The sequence below is a fragment of the Musa acuminata genome, chromosome BXJ3-3 (genome assembly GCF_036884655.1).
Source record: "Musa acuminata AAA Group cultivar baxijiao chromosome BXJ3-3, Cavendish_Baxijiao_AAA, whole genome shotgun sequence".
In the NCBI taxonomy this organism is placed as follows: Eukaryota; Viridiplantae; Streptophyta; class Magnoliopsida; order Zingiberales; family Musaceae; genus Musa; species Musa acuminata.
The window spans coordinates 3282594-3306731 of record NC_088351.1 but is presented as its reverse complement, the minus strand read 5'-3'; the positions used below and the strand labels follow the sequence as shown (position 1 = coordinate 3306731).

General features: G+C 41.3%; 1 protein-coding gene across 1 annotated transcript; it reads right to left on the bottom strand.

The window, feature by feature from the left end:
• Positions 1-2084: 2084 nt before the first annotated feature.
• Positions 2085-4942, bottom strand: LOC103977319 (putative pentatricopeptide repeat-containing protein At1g56570). Its single transcript, XM_018823992.2, has one exon. It carries the CDS (start codon positions 4835-4837, stop codon positions 2837-2839), a length of 2001 nt encoding a protein of 666 aa, XP_018679537.2. The 5' UTR covers positions 4838-4942; the 3' UTR covers positions 2085-2836.
• Between the last annotated feature and the right edge of the window lie 19196 nt (positions 4943-24138).

Sequence of the window (24138 nt, the reverse complement as noted above, 5' to 3'; positions counted from 1 at the left end):
AGAGAGAGAGAGAGAGAGAGAGAGAGAGAGACAAAACCTGAGCTGCTTTCGTGAAGGTTCATTCCATGCTGTGTCCTCAAGTTGGCATTATTGGGGTGAAAGCTTTCCACATGGAAGCGGACTGAAAGAAAACTCCAAAAGTGGTGTTCCTTCTGCTTCACCTCTCTCTTGTCCAACAGATCTGAACTGCCCTCGCCACCACGACTCCACTCGGAACTTCCATATGCTTCCTTTCTTGCAGTATACTCCTCCGGTGACTCCTATGCTTTGCATGAACACATCATTTGTGCAGCCTCGTCAACTTACTAAAATAGCCTTTGCTCCCTTCATAGATTTTCTTGGTGTTTCTTTCTTTCTGACTTGAGCACAACGAAGTCATGCCTCTTCCAGATTAAGCTTTTCATGCGTAAAATGTCACACCACCATCTGAGGGGTCATGTCTCTTCTCGATCTAAATCATTCAGATTATTGAACTGGGAGCTTTGAGGCACGATGGATGGAGGGCAGTATTCGTCCCACCACTTGTAATTCACTAAAGGAAGGGGTGGATTAATCTTAAGGAGGAGGCTTAGACCCCTCAGACCCAGCAAAAGCCACGTGGGTCGAGCAGCCTTTGCCTACCGCTCCGCCCGGAGGTGCGGAACGCGAATCATTGAAACTTTCAACGAGGGAGTGGCACTCTTGTCGTTTTCTCAGAATTGGAGGGTCATTGGGTTGTTCGTCACCGCCATTACTGGCGTTATCGTATTAGATCTCTCTGGGGATGACGTGGGCGCGCGCAATTTAATGCCGCAATTAATCCCTTTTAATGCTTTCTCCGGAGGCAAATGACATATATATCCTCGTGCTTCTGTGATCTGCTGCACCTCGTCCCCTTTCTCTTTCCTCTGTCACCGTCCGTATTTAACTCCTTCGCCCTTCCCTCTCCCTCCAAATTTGCTGCTCAGCTTCTTCTCTCTTCTCCTCTTCTCCTCCACCACAAGGATTCCTCTCCGAGCTGACCACCTTGTGAGGTGTGCTTCTCTTTGCCCCTCTTAAGGGAATCCTGTGGCCTCCACTGCCTTCGTCTTCAGTTCTTGATCTCCGCAGCCATGGGCTCCGAGGCGGTCGTCGTCGTCGTAGGTGAATTGCCTCTGCTTCCGCCCATAAAGACGGCGCCGACGCAGGACAAGCCCGTGGAAGGCCGTCCCGATGCTGCCGAAACCGAAGAGGAAGAGTGCGTCACACCAAAGGCGGAAGAGACCGTTCTCAAGCCCGTTCTTGTTTGTCCGCCGGCTCCGAGAAAGCCGAAGCCGGCGAAGAGGGTACCGCCGGCTCCTTCCATGGAATTCCACGCCGTTCCTCGCGATCTTACCTCGGTCTTCCTTTCTCTCCCTCCCAAGAAGAGAATTCGTGTAGTTTGATCTGAAGTTTCTTCACCATCTCCTGTAATTCCTTCCGTTCCCCTTCTATTTTCCCGTGTGCCTGGTAAAAGATTTTATTTCCTTTTATTGTTTTCTTTTCTTCGTTAGATGAAACAAAGGCCATCAAGCACTTTGTGTAACATGAGGAGAACTGTCCTCCACATCATGCTACAATGTGTATATATATCGGACAGTTCTCTTGGGTTCTTGCTTTTAGTCGTTCTGCAATCTAACACCGTCAAGGAACCCAAATTACTGTGTCTTGGGATGCAAACTTGTGGAATTCCCTCATAATAGTTGTTACAGTCCATCAGTGTCTGTGCAGAGACAGATGGGAACTTAAGGTATTTCACATGATTCTAGATCAGACAGTACCTCACAACCCTTCTAAATTTCTGCCAGCAGGTAGAAGGAAGAGATTCCTGTAGAAAGGGCACCATAATTTTAACTTTAATGGCTTAGGAAGACACACCTTACGAAGATTGCAGGCTAACGAATCACCAATATTTGTTTCTTTAGGGTGCCAAATGAGAAGGAATAGTGTCCAATAGCTGGTCCTGTTTCTGCAATGTTTCTTTCGTTTCCTCTGCGCAAGGATGGCAGAAATCAAACCTAATGTGGGTGAGAGCTGGGTACAGTTTGAGATCCAAGTTATTAATTCAGGTGTACAGTAAGTAAATGTAGGAGATGGCAGAACATATGGAGCTGGTATCATAATGTGATGGAGGGAGTGACCACATGGATGGCAATTAAAAGCTGCAATCGTAGCAAGTGACATAGGCTGTACACATGGTGGGGTGCCCCCACGGATCTCTACAGCTCAGCTCACTGGTTTACATCTCGGTTAACAAGCAAAGCCATCTTTTGAGCTTTTCGGACTCCTGGCCACGACCCTTTCCGGTTTCCACTACTTTCCACCCCTCCATAGACTAATGACTGGCTGGAATGCAGAGGAAAACTGTAGTATCTTATGTTTATGACAGCATGAAAGCCAAAGGATATAAGGAGAGAGATCTCTGTCCACCAACCGGTCTTAGCTCGATGAAAGATTTAGTGGATTTGGATCATAATAGTAACAGTTGATAGAACAGCAGCTTAGCATTATAGGAACCATTGCGTTGTCTTTAGCTAGCACAGGTTCGCAAATGTAGCAGGAATCTTATGTTGGTTGGCGTACATGAAGAATGACTATTCTTTGTCAGAGATGAATGAGGCACTGCTTGTTGCTTCGGGAGCAGTTTTAGTGCTCTCTGTTGCTGTTGTCGTACTTGCCTTCTGTCTTGTATCCTTCCTTCCTTCCTTCCATTCTTTTAACAGTTCAAATCTTCTCATGCATATCCCATGTTTTATATCATTCATGAACAGTTTTATGTGGGATTTCCATAAATTTGCCTCATCTTTTTCATCCATGAACAGCATAGAAACCGAGAATGTTAACAATCTCTGCTTTCTTCACTCTGCCTTGCCAAACACCCCAAAACCTCATAAATTTTACCTACTTGAGGGTGTGATTTGTCCCCTGCAACAAACACATCGGACATCCCCTTCACCTGAACACAGCTCCAACCTGGTTTCTTTCTTACCTCTTCTCTGTGCATCAACTTCCTAGTTCTTTCAGTTTCTTCCCACCTCTCGTCACCAGCAAAAATATTGCTCAACACAACTTGATAGCCCATATTATCTGGTTCCAAATCAAAAACCTTCTTGGCTGCATATTTTCCAAGAACACTATCGGAATGAGTCCTACAAGACGCAAGCAGAGCACCCCAGATTCGACCATCAGGCTCAGCGATCATACCGGTGATCACATCAAGAGCCTCACCAAGTCTCCCGGACCGACCAAGCAAGTCTACCAAGCATGTGTAGTGGCTTATCTCAGGTCGGATACAATATCTTGTGATCATGCAGTCGAACAACTCACAGCCTTCTCTCACAAGTCCTGAGTGACTACAAGCAGACAACAAGCTCAGAAAGGTGACACTGTTTGGTCTAACACCTTCCTCCTTCATCCGGTAGAACAAGTCCAAAGCTTCCATGCCAAGTCCATGGACAGCGTATCCTTCCACCATCGAGGTCCATGCTACGATATCTTTCTCCGCTATTCTATCGAAACACCTTCGTGCTAAGTCGATGCTCCCACACTTTGCATACATGTTGAGAACAGAGGTTCCGAGTGCTGTATCATCTGAGCCACCAGCTTCCAGGGTGTTGTTCCTTATCAAGTACCCATGAATTCCTTTACCCCACATCAAAACACCCAAATGCGAGCATGCCATGACCAAAACCCTTAGAGCATCCTTACCGGGCATAAATCCAGCTTCTTGCATCCTTTGAAACAAGTGAACTGTTTCCAGGAATTCTCCATTCTGAAGAAATCCCCACAACATGATGCACCATAAAGTGCTGCTCTTTGTTTGAGCTTCTTCGTATAACTGGACTGCAAATTCGAGTTCTCCGCATTTAGCATAGAAATCTACGAGAGAAGCATGCAGAATTGCATCTATCTGCCCAGCTTTTACTGCATGACAGTGTGCCCATTTGCCCAGTCGAAGATCCTCGGACTTCGCCAATGCGGAGAGGAGCGATGTCAGTGTCTCGCTGCTGGGACTCCACTCCATCTTCATCTTCTCGTAACTATCTATGGCTCCGGAAACATCTCCCATAGAAGAGTACATCGATACGAGGATGTTCCATGAGGCAACGCTCCTGTTCTGGATGTCGTCGAAGAGCTTCTGCGCCACCTCCAAGCAAGACAATTTGCTGAACATGGTCAAGATCGAATTTTGAACCAATTCATGGCCTCCGAAGCCCATCTTGATCACGAACCCGTGCAATTGGCACCCTCCTGCGACGTCTTCCGCGGCGCAGCACGCTCGCAGTAGGACCGCCAGTGTAACTGGGCTGGGCTGCAAGCCCTCCGCTCGCATTCGATGCAGCAAGTCGAAGGCCTCATCAAAGTCACCTACGCGAGCGTGGCCGGATATCAAGGATGTCCAAGATACCACATCCCTCATACACATTTCATCGAACACCCGACGCGCCATGCCGACTCCGCCATTTCTGACGTACGCCTCCATCATCGTGTTGCAGAAGTAGACATCGCCGGCGAAGCCGGCTTTGACTGCAAGACAGTGGATCGCTTCTCCGACGTCGATCCGATTTGCAAGAGACGAAGCCGCGCGGTTCACGAGGGGAAACGTGTAGTGATCCGGCCGAGCGCCGCCTTCTCGCATGGCGGAGAAGAGGGAGAGGGCGGTGTGGAAGTGGCCGGAATTGACATGGGCTCTTATCATCGAATTCCATCGATCCGTACTTGGTATCAGGAAGGCCTTCGGCTCCGCGATGGGATTGCTGGATAGAGGTCGGGCAGCAAACGAAGGGACGCAGTGCTTGAGAGCGAAAGCCGAGGCCTTTAGGAGCGCCGCGTGGCACATGAACGCACCCAGGAATGCTGATGAGGACGGCTGCGGCGGCGTATGACAGGCTGCGGCATTTTTACATAATTTTCCTTGCAAAGTTCTACAATATAATTTGGGTCCTTACAAATTAATATAATCACTACAAATTAGTTTTTGAGTCTAATAATAAATCTTTAATGTCTTTATCGTCTTAATAGTCAAGTAACAAAGTTGAAATAAGAGTTTCAATATATACATATATTATTGATTTTAAAATAGAAACGTCTAATCATAACCTACCATCTCAAGTAACAAAGTTTAATGATCTTTTCACTATCTATTGATCATAGTGATAACTAAGGCTCTTAATTCAAATCAATTTTTCATTTACTTGGCAAGTTAGATATCATGGATAATGTCTAACAGAGGGGAGTGCTCAGAAGGATCACACTAAATCTAATAATTAACTACTATTTTCATATGATGTCTGAAATGGTAATATTAAATATAATTACTTATTGCCATTTTCATAAAAATATATGAAAATGATATGTTGTTCCATTTATTGTAATACAATAAATATGGAATATATATATATATATATATATATATATATATATATATATATATATATATATATATATATATATATATATAAAATTTCATGGAAAGAGTACATGAATATGGCAATCGGTCCTCGAAACATTTCTCTGTTTCAAACGAGGAGAGTTGGATATCTTCTCACACTATGAGTCATCATCCTTCCCTCTTACTTCTCTATATAATGGACAATAAGTTGGACTCTTTCAAATCTCTGATCGTTGGAATGGATGGTACGCTCAATAGCACCCATAGCACCAACCTCGGAAGTAGCGGTCGTCCCCTTCCCGATAACTTGCTGGCAGAGATCCTCTCCTACCTCCCAGCAAAGACCTTCTTTAGGCTCCTCTCCGTTTGCAAGACCTTTCGCCAGCTCTCATCAGATTCTCATTTTCTCCTTTCACAGTCGTACCACAACAATGTCATCTCCGGCTTCTTTCCCCACGACCGCGACTTTTCTGGACCCTTCTGCCTCGTTGACCCCTACGCCGGTGTGCCCAGAAGCAGCCTCGAATTCTTGTTCCGCAAAGGCAACATCGTTGGGTCAGCTGGTGGCCTCGTGTTTGTGTTGCATAAGAAAGATGCTTCCTTACGCGTCTACAACCCGGTCCGTGGTACTCGGTGCCAGCTACCCTCCCCGCCGGGCAAGTATTGTAAATGGGGTGGCATCGCGGTGAGATTCTTGAACGATGGAGATGGGGTGACGAAAAGCTACAGGTTGGTCTACCTTTCACGGTACCCAGTAAGGAGCAAGTTGCACCGCTGTCAGGTCTATGACTCGTCTGCGAGGGTGTGGACGATGGACAAGGAACTCGACTTCGGTCGGTTGGAACTACATTTGGAGCACCCGGTGATCTGCGACGACGTCGTGTTCTGGGCATCGTCAGATTCGTTCTCGAACGAGATCGACCAGTATGTCGTTGCCTATGATGTGAGGAAGGAGCGCACGCAGATCATCCCTCTGCCGAAAGAAGCAGCCGTTGCCCGCTCGGACACGATCGGAATAGGCATGTGGGAGGGGAAGTCGCTGTGCCTAATGCATTACGAAACGTGTACTTGGGTGATCGGACTGTGGCTGCTGAGGAAGACAAACGACGGTCCGCCAGGATGGGTGAGGGCGCATGAGGTGAGCTTGGGCCAGTTAGGGTTCAGGCAACCCCGCAACGTGAGCTGCGTCCTGCTGAGAGAGGTGGCGATGACCACGTCACTTATTTTCACCGTAGAAAGCGAGGCATATAGCTATGATATAAAGGATGGAGAACTCAAGAAGCTGGGATCGCTGGGATGCAGTTCCCCACCGTTGATCCCTTACTCTAATACGCTTCGGCCATGCGGTGAAGAAGAGGAACTGTTCGTAGATAAGAGAAGAGAAGTTGAATGAAAATTTTTGTCTTTCATGTGTCCAATGCTGCGATTAAATATCATGAAATAAAGGGTTTTTTGTTAGTAGAATTTTCTGCCATTGTGAATGAAACAGCAAGAAATGATTTCTTGGGAGACAATATTAAAATTGTTATGCGAAGGTATAGCATATCATAGACAAATTCACTTTGACTTAATAATGCAAAGTAAACAGGTTGTGCAAGAAAAAGTTCATGAAAGAGAAGAGGATTGTTTAGTTGATTCATATGCATGCATGCATGCGTTCCCTGTCGAGCAACAACATCTTGTCATTCTGCAACTATAACCGATCTGCACTATACAATCTTAGATAGACAACATCTTGTCTATATAACTTTTTGGGATTTGTTCGATTTCAAGAGAGGAGACAACGAATAACATATTATTAGTGTACAAAAACGAATAATGCTTTGAAATGTAAGAAAAAATAGAAATATAACATACTAAATAATACTTACTGCATCCTTTAAGTCATAAAAGGAGCCTCTAAGTTATTCTCATCTTCATTCTTTTATTCTTCTCTTATTTTTTTACCCTTAATTGCCAATATTATAGGTTCTCCTTTTTTTTTTCTCTCTTCATTGTCCTTTTGTTTCAACCTTACCTGCCACACGTCTATATTAAAAAAAGTTAGGATTTATGTTAAAAGAAAAAAAAAATACTAGTTATAAGTTATTAAAGCTCATTATGGGTTATGGACTGAACTAATGAGCTATCTGCCCAACAGATAAGAATCTCTAATGGAATTATATGTGTAGTTAGATGTGGAAAAAAAAAACTCATGCAACTTCATAATTAGATCACTCATCGTCGGTTAATTTTGAGCAATTCAGTGGTCAAGAAAGTCTTGTCCGGCAAGAAAAGGTATCGAAATCTTGAATCAAATGGGATGATGCTAAAACCCAGAACACCAAGTAACCTCTTCTCAAAATCGATTAAACGGGGATTAGAGATCGATTAAATTAGGTTCTAGTTAAATCGAGTTCAATTGAAACGATTGAGTTATTGATTGATAGCTAATTGATGTTATTTAACATTAATGATATTTGAAAGATAAATTTAAATATTTCAACGTATTATTTCATCTCTATATAGACATAACATGTTATAAGACGATTTTATTTTCCTACTAAAGACAGGTAGGGTGATTCTCTTTGAGGATTAACGGGTTATAAGACGTGACGATCGGATAGTTATTATATCTATTATTGGAAAGAACGTGTGTTATGATCGAGTCGGTACTAAGAGGGGGGGTGAATAAGTGCTTTCGTTAAAATCACTGGTTTTAAAAATTTTGTTCGATGAAAAACCGTATCGAAAAAGTATTAACTTGGAAAGCGTACGAAAGCTTAGTGAAAGTAAGAATTTAGTTTGCAATAAAGGTAAATAGTAAGAAGTAAATTCAAACCAGATTTTTATAGTGGTTCGATGGTCGTGATCTATGTCCACTTATGATTCCTCTTCCGTTGAGGCCACCGGCTTCCACTACCGAAGATCAACTACCCGTACAACTCGATTCTCTTTTTGACAAGCTCAGGAGAGAACCTTTACACCCCCACTTACTCCTCTCTTAAATAAAAATCAATCTTAGACTACAGAAGGAGAACTCTCATAAGATTACAACATAATTTTTCCTTGTTTTTGTTCTCAATTCTTGTGTGATCTGAACAGGGATGATAAAGGTATTTATAGGCTCCAAACGGATTAAAAATTGAAGCCTAAAAGTGTCTCATTCTCGATTTTTGGGGTATTGGCGGTACCACCACTTGACAGAGCCTCGGAGACTAGGCTCTAGTGGTAACATCGCTTGATAGCTTTTATGGCCGATGATACCACTGCCAACTTTGTGTGGTACCATCGGCTGGACCTCCTCGGAGGTTGAGCTTCAAGCGGTTCTATCACCCACCATGGGTGGTGCCACTGCCTAGCATGGTTCTAAGTGGCTGAGTGGGTATTCCATTCGACCCAACTCAACCCTAACTTATGCCTAATTATCCCCTAATTGAATTGACCTAATTACATTCTTAATCGACTCAATTAGACTCTAAACTAACTCAATCTAGACATAGTCGATTACAAGCGAATCCTATGTTGTCCGACACTTCGTCCAATCTTTCGGCGTATTGTCCAATCGACATGTTGATTCTTGCAATCCTTCGGCGTATTGTCCAATCGACATGTTGATTCTTGCAACTTTCAATCTCCTTGGCGCAAAGTCTGATCCTTCAACCCGATGCCTGAATTCACAATACGAAGCCTTCTACCGACACGTCAATCGATCCTCCGGCCGACGTCCAATCTTCTAATATGTTTTCTCTGGCCTAACGTTTGATTTCTCCTACTTTAATCAATTTGCCTTTTATGATCGAAGCTAGTCCTGCGTTACTTAAATGCATATTAGATCACAAACACATCAATTGATTTTATCATCAAAATCCAAGATTCAACAACATGTCCTTACTTTGACGAGTAAGAGATACTATTATTTATGTTGTTAGGAGTGTAATATGGATTTATTTTCATTCACTATTGTGAGTTTATAAAGATTCCTCCGAGTATGCCTTCGAGTATGCCTTCGAGCATTTGATATATGTCAATAGGATGATTGACTTTTGAATATATATTTATTTTATAGTTACCTTATAAAGGTTCCTCCTCGTATTACGAAAAATTTTTACTTTATTTTAAAATTTTAAAGTAACCAACCAATAATACTATACCAAATTTCAATTGAGAACAAATATTCCTTTAACTAGGGCTAGTTGAATTTTATTTTTGAGTTAGTATCACCATATTTCTAAATAAAACCTATGACTACTTTTAATTTATATTTTGATAAATAAAAAATTATAATAAATATTTATTATTTATATATATTAATAATGTGATATTTATTTATTTGACTTTTGATATATGGAATGATGTTATAATCCTATGAAAAAAATCCTAAATGTGGTAATATTCTTTCTTGTATAATGTAACAATTTATAACTAAAAAATTAATATAAATAAAATATTCCTGACTAAATTCATCATTTCGGCTTCTCGTTATCCAAGAAACAAAGATAAATTATTGTATATTGGTCATCAGGCATAATTTGATTTAGTTACCTCATTTGAATAGACAACTAACATTCTAATCATCAAGTTATCGTTGAATCTGTAAAATTTTACAATCAAAATCAGAAATAAGCATTTTATGGGGAGGAATCATGGTTTAGAATTTATGTAACAACTTGGGTAATAATGACATAAATATAAAAAGATAAAGGTTCGCTACTTTAATAGCTCTAAGGTCAATTTTCAGAATGAATGAATGAAAGCATATCGAGGGATAATAAATAATTTGTCATAAGTTTTTTTTTTTAAATTTTTATTTTAATTATCACTAAAGGACTTTTACCCTAGATTTGTACCTCCAAAACAACAATCTCCTATGTCGATAGAATATTCTCTTAAATGTTGGCTAATTGTAAAAAATTGTTTGCCCATGAGAGATAATTTGGGGAATAAAAGTTCAATTAAGATTTTAGGAAGAATTTTATAATTTAAATTATATAATAACATTGGTTAAAAACCACTTATAACTTTATGAGTCTTGCATCAGTAAAAGAAAAAGAAAAACTTTAGTCAATCATCAATAATCATACACCTATGATGAAAATGATGAAATTAAAATCAGTTGGACCATTATGATATTCCAACATCCACTAAATAATTCAATTATGTAGTCATCTAGATCGAGTCTTTTTTACCAAAATCCATAGATCTTAGAAAATCTTAAATTTACTTATATTCAAAGGGTATGAAAAGTTAAGATTAGAAATTATATGTAGAGTAGGCCAAGTTTGAGCAATCGATTAATTCCAAAAATTGGAGTAAAAGACACAACTTCGACCCTAATTTGATCATCTTTGTAACAAATCTCACTATCTTCCCGAATACATTGGATTTTGCTTTTGTCCTACACTCATGTAAGTCACATTGTGATAAGATTTGGTGTTATGGTCACCCCTCATTTGTCCATTTTGTCCGTATCATAATCTACCATCTCAAATTAATTTATCTAAAAATGGTTTGAAGTGGATTGATTCTTAAGACTCTTAATTAAGGCTCATATTAGCATTCTTAACTTGGAAGTCTTCAATTTACTCGAGTGTTGAATGTTCTTTTTTCAAGATTCCTTAAAAATTAGCAATTCTATAAATTAAAAATACCCTTAAACATTCAAAATCAGTAGTAAAATAATCCCTCACACAACTATTGTATCTTTAGCATCCTTATGTTTATCTGAAAATTTTGAAACTAAAAATGGCTTTTTTTTCAGATGATTATTTTCTTTATTTGAATTATAAAAAAGTAGTCATCAGAGGCAACGTGAGCAATTTAATGATCTTTTCACTATCTATTGATCTTAGTGATAACTAAGGCTCTTAATTCAAATCAATTTTATCATTTACTTGGCAAGTTAGATATCATGGATAATGTGTAACAGAGGAGAGTGCTTAGAAGGATCACACTAAATCTAATAATTAACTACTATTTTCATATGATGTCTGAAATGGTAATATTAAATGTAATTACTTATTGTCATTTTCACAAAAATATATGAAGATGATATGTTTTTAGCTTTATTGTAATACAATAAATATGAATATATATATATACATATATATATATATATACATATACATATATATATATATATATATACATATACATATATATATATATATACATATACATATATATATATACATATATATATATATACATATATATATATATATATATATATATATATATATATATATATATATAATTTCATGGAAAGAGTCCATGAATATGGTAATCGGTCCTCGAAACATTTCTCGGTTTCAGATGATGAAAGTTCGATATCTTCTCACACTAAGAGTCATCGGCCTTCTCTATTCTCTATATAATGGACAGTTGTACTTTTCCAAATCTCTGATGGTTGGAATGGATGGTATGCTCAATAGCAGTCATAGCATCAACCTCGGAAGTAGCGGTCGTCCCCTTCCCGATAACCTGCTGGCAGAGATCCTCTCCTACCTCCCAGCAAAGACCTTCTTTAGGCTCCTCTCTGTTTGCAAGACCTTTCGCCAGCTCTCATCAGATTCTCATTTTCTCCTTTCACAGACGTACCACAACAATGTCATCTCCGGCTTCTTTCCCCACATCCGCAACATTCCTGGGCCCTTCTTCCTCATTGACCCCTACGCCGGTGTGCCCAGAAGCAGCCTCGAATTATTGTCCTACAGGAAAGTCGTAATCCTTGGGTCAGCGGGTGGCCTCGTCTTTGTCTTGCATAACAAAGATGATGCCTTATGCGTCTACAACCCGGCCCGTGGGACTCGGTGCCAGCTGCCCTCCCCGCCGAGCAAGTATTGGACATGGGGCGGCATCGGCATCGCGGTGAGATTCATGAACGATGGAGATGGGGTGACGAAAAGCTACAAGTTGGTCTACCTTTCACGGACCCCAGCAGGGAGCTCGTTGCACCGCTGTCAGGTCTATGACTCGTCTGCGAGGGTGTGGACGATGGACAAGGAACTCGACTTCGGTCGGATGGAACTACATTTGGAGCACCCGGTGGTCTGCGACGACGTCGTATTCTGGGCATCGTCACATTCGAAATCGTACGAGAGGATCGACCACTATGTCGTCGCCTTTGATGTGACGAAGGAGCGCACGCAGATCATCCCTCTGCCGAAAGAAGCAGCCGTCGCCTACTTGGACACGATCGGAATAGGCAAGTGGGAGGGGAAGTCGCTGTGCCTAATCCATTACGAAATGTGTACTTGGGTGATCGGACTGTGGCTGCTGAGGAAGACAAACGACGGTCCGCCAGGATGGGTAAGGGTGCATGAGGTGAGCTTGGGCGAGATAGGGTTCAGGGAACCCCCCAACGTGAGCTGCGTCATGCTGAGAGAGGTGGCGATGACCACGTCACTTGTTTTCACCGTAGATAGCGAGGCATATAGCTATGATATAAAGGATGGAGAACTCAAGAAGCTGGGATCGCTGGGATGCAGTTACCCACTATTGATCCCTTACTCTAATACGCTTCGGCCATGCGGTGAAGAAGAGGAACTGTTCGTAGATAAGAGAAGAGAAGTTGAATGAAAATTTTTGTCTTTCATGTGTCCAATGCTACGATTAAATATCATGAAATAGAGGGTTTTCTGTTAGTAGAATTTTCTGCCATTGTGAATGAAACAGCAAGATTTCTTGGGAGACAATATTAAAATTGTTACGAGAAGGTATAACATATCATAGACAGGTTCTGCAAAGTAAACAGGTTGTGCAAGAAAAAGTTCATATGTCCTGAAAGAGAAGAGGATTGTTTAGTTGATTCATATGCATGCATGCGTTCCCTGTCGAGCAACAACATCTTGTCATTCGGCAACTATAACCAATCTGCACTCTATACAACGTCGGCAACGAATTCATATGCTTTGAAATTTAAGAAAAAAAAGAAATATAACATACTAAATAATACTTACCGCATGCTTTAAGTCATAAAAGGAACCTCTGCATTATTCTCATCTTCATCTCTCTTTTTTTTTTTTTTGCCCTTAATTGCCAATATTACAGTTTCTCCTTTTTTTTTTTTTTCTTCTCAACCTCGTCCACAATCGTCATTGTCCTCTTTTTTCAACCTTACCTGCACACGTTTAGATTAAAAAAGTTAGGATTTATGTTAAAAGAAAAGAAAATACTAATATGAGCTGTGAGTTATTAAAGCATTATGGGCTGAACTAATGCGCTATGTGCCCAACAGATAAGAATCTTTAATGGAATTATATCTGTAGTTAGATTTGGAAAGAAAAAAAACTCATGCAACTTCATAATTAGATCACTCATCGTCGGTTAATTCAGTGGTCAGATCTCAGGAAGTCTTGTCCGGCAAAAAAAAGTACCGAAATCTTGATTCAAATGGGATGATGCTAAAACCCCGAACACCAAGTAACCTCTGCTTCCTTTTCCCTCTTCTTTTCTCGACATGTTAGATGTCATATGTTAGTGCAAACAACTTTACGCTGTGAACTCGGGGCAGACGCGGTTTGTTCCTGTCACGCCCCCCCCCGAATATAATTCTCGTTCAGGAGGTGTAAACCTAATTCAAGATTGATAATATTTAATTCAACAGACAATCCAGGATCAATCACACATTTGAGGTCACTAAGAAAAACATTCAAGTCATTCACCTCTATAATCCATAATTCACAAAACCTGTGCAGTTTATAATCATACATCATGTCACTAGATGATTCTTAAAATCCAAAAGCAACTTAACTAAACCATAACTATATCATAAATCCATAAGCGCGACAATTAACGCAATCACAAAACCAACATGTACTACATGTTTATATCAGTACACCGTTTAGACTTAACATTTCCAAAATCCTAACGTAAGAGGTACTTTTCAAATATTTACAAGATACATCAATCTAGATTTGTCATTGATATTTCATTACACCCAAAAAGAACTTATACAACATCAACCTATCAAGTACAAAATATTTGCCCCAAAATCTTCTAGTCTTCCACTTCCTCAACCCAATTTACACATTTTAGTGAGCGATAAGCTATCCTGAAAAATTTATATAGCAACGGGGTGAGCATATAAAGCTCAGCAAATGACTAACATATCCATAGCAAAGAGGATAGTTTTCAAACAAATGAGGTATCAAAATACAAAGCAGAGATACAGGATGAAACAGTAGCATGTTTTGTTTGAATGCAGAATTACAATATCATATCGTTCGAAGCACGTTTTATTCATATAATCGAGGAAAGGTAATTGGAGCATATCATTGGCATAAGGAGCATATCGATGACATATGGTAATTTCAAGGCATAACAAAGACGTAAGGAGCATTTTGGATACCATGAATGCAGAATTACGATGTCATTTCGTTCGAAGCACGTTTTGTTTATACAATCGAGGAAAGGTAATTGGAGCATATCATTGGCATAAGGAGCATGTCGATGACATATGGTAGTTTTCAAGGTATAACAAAGACTTATAACATTTCATAAATATATCAAAGAACAAAACATGAATAGAAGCTCAAATGTCTCATGATGATGCAAACATATCAATCTTATCCAAAGCATGTACAGAAACACATAACCAAAGCTCTGGATATCATATCAAACATACAGAAGGTGTAGTGGGATCTCAGTCAGAATGTGATTCATCCATTTCTGAATGACCACCTGACAAAAGTCTCCCACGTCTGGGAGCTCCATCCACCCACGTCTAGGTGAAGTCAAAGGGGGCCGGCAGAGCATCGCAGGCTCTAAGCACATACCCACATAGCGGGCAACAAGCGCATATCCCACATAGCGGGATCCCACATAGCGGGCAACAAGCGCATATCCTTTACCATTTCTGGCAAAGGTCCAGACAATCCCACACACCAGAGTACAAGAGGGCAGTTTTAACAATAAGCAGCATATATCGAAAGCACACGCGGAACAACAAAGCGTACATGTGCCTTTACGAGTCAATCCGAAGTAAGCAATAATCTTTCACAAGTATATTCAGATTTGAAAGGAAGCAAAAGCAAGAGCATACAAGGATTTCAAGAAATCACATATAGCTCAATTGAAATAAGAAAGTTAGATGAATACAATGGCCAACGAAATGAAACTGGAAGAGGCACATTTCAAAAGCAAATGCGGAACAATGGGATGCATGTGCCGAATTACGATGCAATCATGAACTTTAGATGATAGCTGCAGATATACAAATAAATAAAGGACTAAAGTATACAGGAATTTAAGATAATAATGTAAAGCTTAACTGAAGTAAGAGTTTTTTGCCAAAATCGATTTCCAAAGGAAAGTAACAAGGAAAGCCGAAATCGACCAAAGCTCGATTCTGGCAGAATTTGATAGGAACATTGTATGAACTATTTGGATAACCAATTATGCTCCAATTTATACAAAATAGGTGTCATTAGAAAGCTTTGTCAATCTAGTTTTATGCAAATCAAGTTTTACAAGATATGGAATTTACAACCGGGAGTTACAGATAATTTCGTAGCGAAGGGTCTGAAAATATTAGCTTTGTTTTACTGAATCCATAGGGTCGATGAAAGCAGGTGTTTCAGTTAGCAATTGTACTCCAAAAATTTCAAATCAGGTATATACAGAAAGAATTTTGAGTCAAGCTTCGAATAAAACATACTTTGTATGAATCTGAGTTCACAACAGAAAGTTATAAGTAGTTAAGCAACAAGAGGTCAGAAATTTCGGTCCTTATTTTGCAGAATCTGTAGGGTTAATTTAAACAGAAGTCTTAGTAGGCATTTAAACTCCAAATCATTCGATCTTTATATCAAAATAAAGATTTTCTTGTCTACTTTCAAATGGAACAGGTTTTGTCTAAATCAGAGTTTATTACAAAATGTTATGACCGAAACATTGCATAGAGGTCAGATCACCGAAAAATTACAGATTCATAACTTTATATCAAAACGAAAGAAGGTCTGGTTCTCAGTTGAAATCTTTCAAATTTTACAGAATAAAAATGAAACCAGAGATTAAGGTTACTGTGGGATTGGGTTAGAACACTTGCCTTCAAATTATTTGAATCCCAAATGTGAGAAAATTGATGAAAAACCTCAAGCTCTTCTTCTTCTTCTTCTTCTTCTTCTTCTCTCAAACTCACGTTGGCTGCAACTCTTCAGGTTTGTTTTCTTTAACCTTTCATCTAATTATTTAGGTTTTGGCTAATATAAAAGTTGCAAGGTGTCATGCATGCATGAAAGGGGCTAGGTGTCATCTTTAGAGCAAAGATAAGTGGCACAACCTTATGTTAGTTAGTGACACATGTCCACTATATTATTTTTTTTTTTTCTAACTTAAATCTGAATCTTTCATAAATTATATCAAACTTCTAATATTTACTCTTAGGTCCCTAGCCATAAACCTTTAATATAATATCATTTAATATAAAATAATTATTAAATAATCCTTATTTTTATAAACAAACCTTTTACTAAATTTTTAAAAATGGGGGATGTTACAGTTCCAGGTCCGAATGGCGGGGATCTCTCAGGAGGGTTCCTCGGGACTATAGAGATCGCCGGCTCGGGTCGGTTCGGTCGTGGAGGGGGGTCGTCGTTTCCTCTGGGAAGGGGCTCGTCGCCTGTGCGTCCGATGAGAGGTGCCTCATCTTCGTTCCTGCACACAGGTCGGGTCGGAAGCTCAGCCCGACCCCTTCAACGATCAAGTTAGTGATGTAGAGTGGAGTGGTTTTGAGGGTGTTTTTGTGTTGTCCTCTCCCTCCTTTTCTCCCTTGGCATGCAAGGGTTTTTACAGTGAAGGTGGCGTGGAGGACTGCTAGCAGGGAGCAGGATCGTACTTCCGGTAGCGTCTGACACTAGTGTTGGCGTGGCGTGAGGAGCTGGGCTCCTGTAGGATAGTGGCGTGCCTCGGTTGGCGTTCTGGTCTTGTTTGACCAGGTGTTGTCAGGTCAACCGAGGGGCGATGTGTCATCCGAGGCAGCTGACGTCAGCCCGAGTCTTATCGCCATTATTACCCTCATCATATTCTCCCCCCCAAAGGAAGCTATGCGTCGGTTGCCGTAAGGCGAGTCCGAGGCATGGCTTCGGTTCTAAGGAATCGTCTCTGTCAGGCGAAGGCCGGTTCATTGCCAGGGGTGTGGGAATCATGGAGCTTGACAATTGACGAGGGTTGGATGTGCAGTGGTGGCTCTGGGTGGCCGAGGAACCTTAAGTAGTGGTTCGTCGGTCAAATTGGGCTTGGTTGTAGGGGTGGTAGGCCCCTCAGGTGGGCAGGCCGCGCAGGAGTGGTCTCGGGCAGCATGGGGCCGAGGAGCTCTCAAGCAAGCAGTGGTTGAGGAGCTACTTAGGCGGGCATGCCGCGTAGAGGAAGTCTCGGGCAAGCTGTGGCCGAGGAGGTCTCGGGCAGGCTGTGGCCGAGGAGGTCTCGGGCAGTATGCCCTCCTTCTAGCGCCAAAATGTTGCGGGGAATAACTGTATGCTGTGGCCTCGGGGCCGACGCGGCTTGGTTCGGGTCCGAATGCGCGGGGATCCGACGCGGCGCTCCTCGAGGCAACTGGGGTGGCCGGTCACGACGGTCCGAATGGGACGTAGCGTGGGGGTGAAGCCTCGTCATGGTGACTGGGAGATGCGACCTTGCCTTCATTCCTGCACACAGGTCAGGTCGGAAGCTCGGCCCAACCCCTTCGACGATCAAGTCAGATGATGTGGAAGGGAGTTTTCTGCCGTGCAGAAGTCCCCCCTTTCGTTTAGAACTCGGGGGTATTTATAGGGTAGTTTAGCGTTACCTGATGTGCCCGCCTGTGGGAGGCAGGATCGTACCTCTGACGACGTCTGACGCTGTTGCTAACGTTGCGTGGAGAACCAGACTATCGCAGGGTATGGGCGAGGGTCGGTCGTCGTCCTCTCCTACCGTGGTCAAGCGCACGGGGTCGGAAGTCGTTGCCTGATAGCGGATGACGTCAGTGCGTGTCGAGTCAGCGTTATTGCCTTCCTCATTGGGCAGAGTGGCGCCCAGGTGGGGCAGTCGTCGTGACACGTCATGTCGCCATTATTACCCCTATCATCATGGATAATGTCTTACTGAGGTTTTCATATGATGTCTCAAATGGTAATTTTAAATGTAATTACTATTTATCATTTTCATAAAAATATATGAAGAATGATATTTTTTTTTCACTTTATTTTAATACAATAAATATGAAATATATATAGTTTCATGATCAGAGTTTATGAATATGGTAAAGAAGCTGGGATCGCTGGGATACAGTTTATGAATATAGTTTCATGATCAGAGTTTATGAATATAGTTTATGAATATCGCTGGGATCGCTGGTAAAGAATATAGTTTCATGATCAGAGTTTATGAATATGAAATATATATAAAGGATGGAGAACTTCTTAAGGATGGAGAACTCAAGAAGCTGGGATCGCTGGGATACAGTTCCCCACTGTTGATTCCTTACTCTAATACGCTTCGGCCATGCGGTGAAGAAGAGGAATTGTTCGTAGAGAAGAGAAGTTGAATGAAAAATTTTGTCTTACATGTGTCCAATGCTGCGATTAAATAAATATCATGAAATAGAGGGTTTTTTGTTAGTAGAATTTTCTGCCATTGTGAATGAAACAGCAAGAAATGATTTCTTGGGAGACAATATTAAAATTGTTATGAGAAGGTATAACATATCATAGACAAATTCACTTTGACTTAGTAATGCATAGTAAACAGGTTGTGCAAGAAAAAGTTCATGTCCTGAAAGAGAAGAGGATTGTTTAGTTGATTCATATGCATGCATGCGTTCCCTGTCGAGAAACAACATCTTGTCATTCTGCAACTATAACCAATCTGCACTTTATACAATCTTAGATAGACAACATCTTGTCTATATAACTTTTTGGGATTTGTTCGATTTCAAGAGAGGAGAAAACGAATAACATACTATTAGTGTACAAAAACGAATAATGCTTTGAAATGTAAGAAAAATAAATAAATATGACATACTAAATAATACTTACTGCATGCTTTAAGTCATAAAAGAAGTCTCTGCATTATTCTCATCTTCATTTTTTTTTTTCTTCTCTTATTTTTTTACCCTTAATTGCCAATAATTTTTTTTTTCTCTTCTCAACCTCGTCCACAATCTTCATTGTCCTTTTTTTTTCACCCTTACCTGCCACTCATCTATATTAAAAAAAGTTAGGATTTATGTTAAAAGAAAAAAATATTAGTATGAGGTATGAGTTATTAAAGTTCATTATGGACTGAACTAACGAGCTATCTGCCCAATATATAAGAATCTCTAATGGAATTATATCTGTTGTTAGATTTGGCAAAAAAAAAAAAGACTCAGTGCAACTTCATAATTAGATCACTCATCGTCGGTTAATTCTGAGCAATTCAGTGGTCAGATCTCAGGAAGTCTTTGTTAGAAAACAAATAGATAAACAAGTTGTAGAAGTAGTTGATTGTTATTAACATATCCTCCTTCCTTTTATACAGGTTAGAAGGGAGAATTTTCCTCAACAGATTAGAGGATTTCCCTCAACAGAGTAGAGAGATTTCCTCAAACAGTTAGGAAATATCTACTTATCATGGTGCTCCGATCAAGGAGGCCAATCTTGGACTGATGTAATGCAAAAAGTTTACGAGCTAGAGGCTTCGTAAATGAGTCGGCCAATTGATCAGTCGTATGAACATGAGAAACACGAAGTTGACGGCGGATAACTTGATCGCGTACAAAGTGGAAATCGATAGCAATATGTTTCATGCGGGAGTGGAATACCGGATTAGCGCACAGATAGGTAGCTCCAATGTTATCACAATATATTGTAGGGGTGGAATCGATGTTGAGTTCCTGGAGTAGATTCGTGATCCAATTGAGTTCTGCAGTGGTAGCAGCAATGGCACGGTATTCAGCTTCAGTTGTAGACCGAGCGACTATCTTTTGCTTCTTAGAACTCCAGCTGATTGGATGAGCACCAAGGAAGATAATATACCCTGATGTGGATGTTCTATCATCAAGGTTACCTACGCAATCAGCATCGGCAAAGGCATGAAGACAAAGTGGAGAGTGTTTACGAAAAAGAGTCCATGATTTAAGGTCCCTTTAAGATATCGTAGAAGTCTCTTGACCGCAGACCAGTGTAGAGTAGATGGTTGATGCATAAACTGTGATAATTTGTTGACAGCAAATGAGATGTCTGGACGCGTGAGAGCTAAGTATTGTAAAGAGCCAACAACTTGGCGGTATTGAGTGGGTTCTGTAGCAGGACTTCCATCCGATAATTTGAGAGAACCACTAGTAGAGATGGGGGTTGTAACTGCATTTGCATCCTGCATATTTGTCTTTAATAATAAACCTTGAATGTACTTGCGTTGTGATAAAAGGAGACCGGAAGATGTGAAGGTAGCTTCGACGCCCAGAAAGTAGCTCAAGGGTCCGAGATCCTTAAGCGAGAATCGAGCTGCCAACTGTTTGATGAACGCTTGGATGCTGATGGGATTATTGCCTGTGACAATAATATCATCCACATATACCAGAATATACATTGTGTTTCCATGATAATGTCGCAGAAACAACGAAGTGTCAGATTTGGAGTTAAGAAAGCCGACAGAAATAAAAAATGAGCTAAGTTCAGTGTACCAAGCTCTCGGAGCCTGACGAAGGCCATAAATGGCTTTCCGAAGTTTGCAAACATGCTGTGGATACTGAGGATGAGTAAAACTGGGGGGTTGTTGCATAAAAACATCTTCGGATAGAGATCCCTGTAGAAATGCATTATTAACATCCAATTGTCGTAATTGCCAGCCTTTAGTGGTAGCCAGACTCAAGATGAGCCGGATTGTAGTGGGTTTAACAACAGGACTAAACGTCTCAGTGAAATCAACCCCAGGTCGTTGATGAAACCCTTTGGCGACCAAGCGTGCCTTATATCGGGCAATAGAGCCATCTGGGTTCCGCTTAATTCTAAAGACCCACTTACACCTGATGATGTTTTGTGAAGGATGGAAAGGAATGAGATCCCACGTTGAATTATGAAGGAGGGCATTATATTCCTCACTCATGGCAGTACGCCAATGTGGAGATTTTTGGGCTTGAGTAAAGGTGGTGGGTTCAACGTTGGGGGATGAGGAATTCATGATAGCTTGAAGGTTAAGTACCTGGCGAGGTTTAAAAATACCATGCTTAGAGCGAGTGGTCATAGGATGATTAGAGACAATAGGATTGGGAGGTGATGTTGGGTGAGGATCTGTGGCATAAGTCGAGTCAAGTGGAGACACGTCAGGGGCACTTGGGCAAGAAGGAGATAAAGAGAATGGTTGTGTCTCGGAACATATTGCCCCCATCAATTGGGGAAGAGTGGAGTGGAGTAGGAACGGGCAAGTGTTGAACTGGAGTGATATAGTGCGGATCAGGAGGGGAGGAAGTAGACGAAGTCATGGGAGGCTCGTCCGATTGGACCGAAGGTATACCCCAGTGAGATAGTGAAATGGTCTGTATGCTAGGATATGGAAGGGTTTGGAAAGGAAAGTTAGACTCAACAAAGACAACGTGACGTGATATGAAGATTTTATGAGTGTGGAGATTATAGCAGCGGAAAGCATTATGTTCAAGTGAGTAACCAATAAAGACACAAGGAGTAGATCGGGATGTTAACTTATGAGAGGCATAGGGACGTAACCAAGGATAACATAAACAACCAAACACTCGGAGTTTACGAAGGTTAGGGGGTTTGTGAAATAGTGTGTCAAAGGGGGACCGGTATTGTAGAACTGGTGTAGGCATTCGATTAATTAGGTAGACAGCAGTTTGAAAGGCTGCTGTCCAAAAAGTTGAAGGCATGGAAGCCTGATGTAGAAGTGTGAGTCCAGTTTCTACTATATGCCGATGTTTGCGTTCGGCAGAACCAACTAGTTGAGGAGTATGTGGGGGAGACTTGAGGTGTTGAATGCCACAAGCTGAGAGATGGGATGCCAGGGCTTGATATTCACCACCACCATCAGAGTAGACTGTCTTAATGGTAGACTGAAAATAGTTTTCGACCAACTTCTGGAAAGTGGAAAAAATGCGAGAAACGTCAGATTTATGGGAAAGAGGATATATCCATGTGTACTTAGAGAAGTGATCTACAAAAATAACATAAAATCGGAACTTATCAAAAGATAAGATTGGAGCAGGACCCAAACATCAGTATATATAATTTCAAAAGGTTTAGAAGAGGAAATGGAAGATGAGCCAAAAGGCTGCCGATGACTCTTATTACTAAGACAAGCATCACAATGCATCATAGAATTAGTGGACTTAAAAAGAGAAAGAGAGTGACGAGATAATAATTTCTACTGAATAAAGGATGAGGGATGACCAAGCCGACGATGCCACACATCAATTGGAGCCGCAATAGAAGAATGAACAGTGGGCTAGGTTATTCGATAGGTTGACGACCATTCGTAAATGTTGTCTTTATTCGGGCCTTGGACCAATGATGCCCCCGTGCTCAAGTCCTTAACAAGAAAAGAATCAGGAAAGAATTCAATGGAAGTATTGTTATGTTTGCAAAATTGAGAAACAGAAATGAGGTTGCGTTTAATATGAGGAGCACATAAAACATCATCGAGCGTAAATGTATTAGAGTCAGAATTAAGCGTTGTGGAACCAGTATGAGTTATAGGAAGTCCTTTACCATCACCGATGATGATATCTTCATCGCCGCCATAGGGATTGTGAAGAGACAAATTCTGAAGATCAGCGGTGATGTGATGAGAGGCACCAGAGTCGACAATCCAGTTGGACTGGCTAGGTGTCGGAGAAGTTAGGAGATTTGCCTGAGGCCAGTGTGACGGAGCAAGGAGGCGGGGACGAGACCGGCAAACTTTAGCGGAGTGGCCGACTTTGTCACACAGTTGGCAAACGACCCGTCTTTGATGGCTCGGTAGGGCAGGACGCCAAGACGGATGATGGCTGGAGTTGCCACTTTGCGAGAAGTGATGACTAGGAGGATAGGAGGGGTGTTGCATGGAACTCACAGAATCAAGAGGCGCATTAGCCAAACCTTGGGTGATGTTCGGCGAGTACCGCGTGCTCTTCCGTTTAGACTTATGACTGACTTGAGCAGTGACAGTTGATCCAGGTAGTTTGTCCGCACGCTTCAAGTACATCTCGTAGTCAGTCAGCTTATCATAGAGATCTTCAAAAGAGACTGGCGAGTCGCGTGCCCGAATTGCAGCAGCCAATTCCTTGTAGTCGGTGTCGAGACCATTGAGGGTATGAATGACAACCTCTTCGTCACATAGGGAATGACCTATTAAGGCCAAGTCATCAATGATAACCTTGATGTGTTGTAGATAATCAGAGATACTACTTCCCTCTTGTTTTGTCACCATAAGCTTGGATAGAAGACTGAGCTTGCGAGTACGCGAATGATTTGCTAGGGTGGTTTGCAGTGTAGACCATGCATCAGCAGCTGTCACACATGAAGATATCAAGGGAGCAACAGATCCAACAACTGAAGCTTGAATGGCTTGGAGGATGAGACGATCCTGACGTAGCCACAGTTTGTGAGCTGGATTGGGTACTGGACTGGGATCGCCGGGGATGTTGAGCATGGCCGGAGGACATCTGAAAGAGCCATCAATGTAACCTAGAAAGTCGTATCCAAATAAAATATTAGAAAATTGAGCTCGCCAGGACGCATAGTTGCCACCCTTTGATAACTTAAAGGGTATCAGCGTGGCAGCATTGATGGAGATAAGTCCTGTAGAAGAGCAAGAAG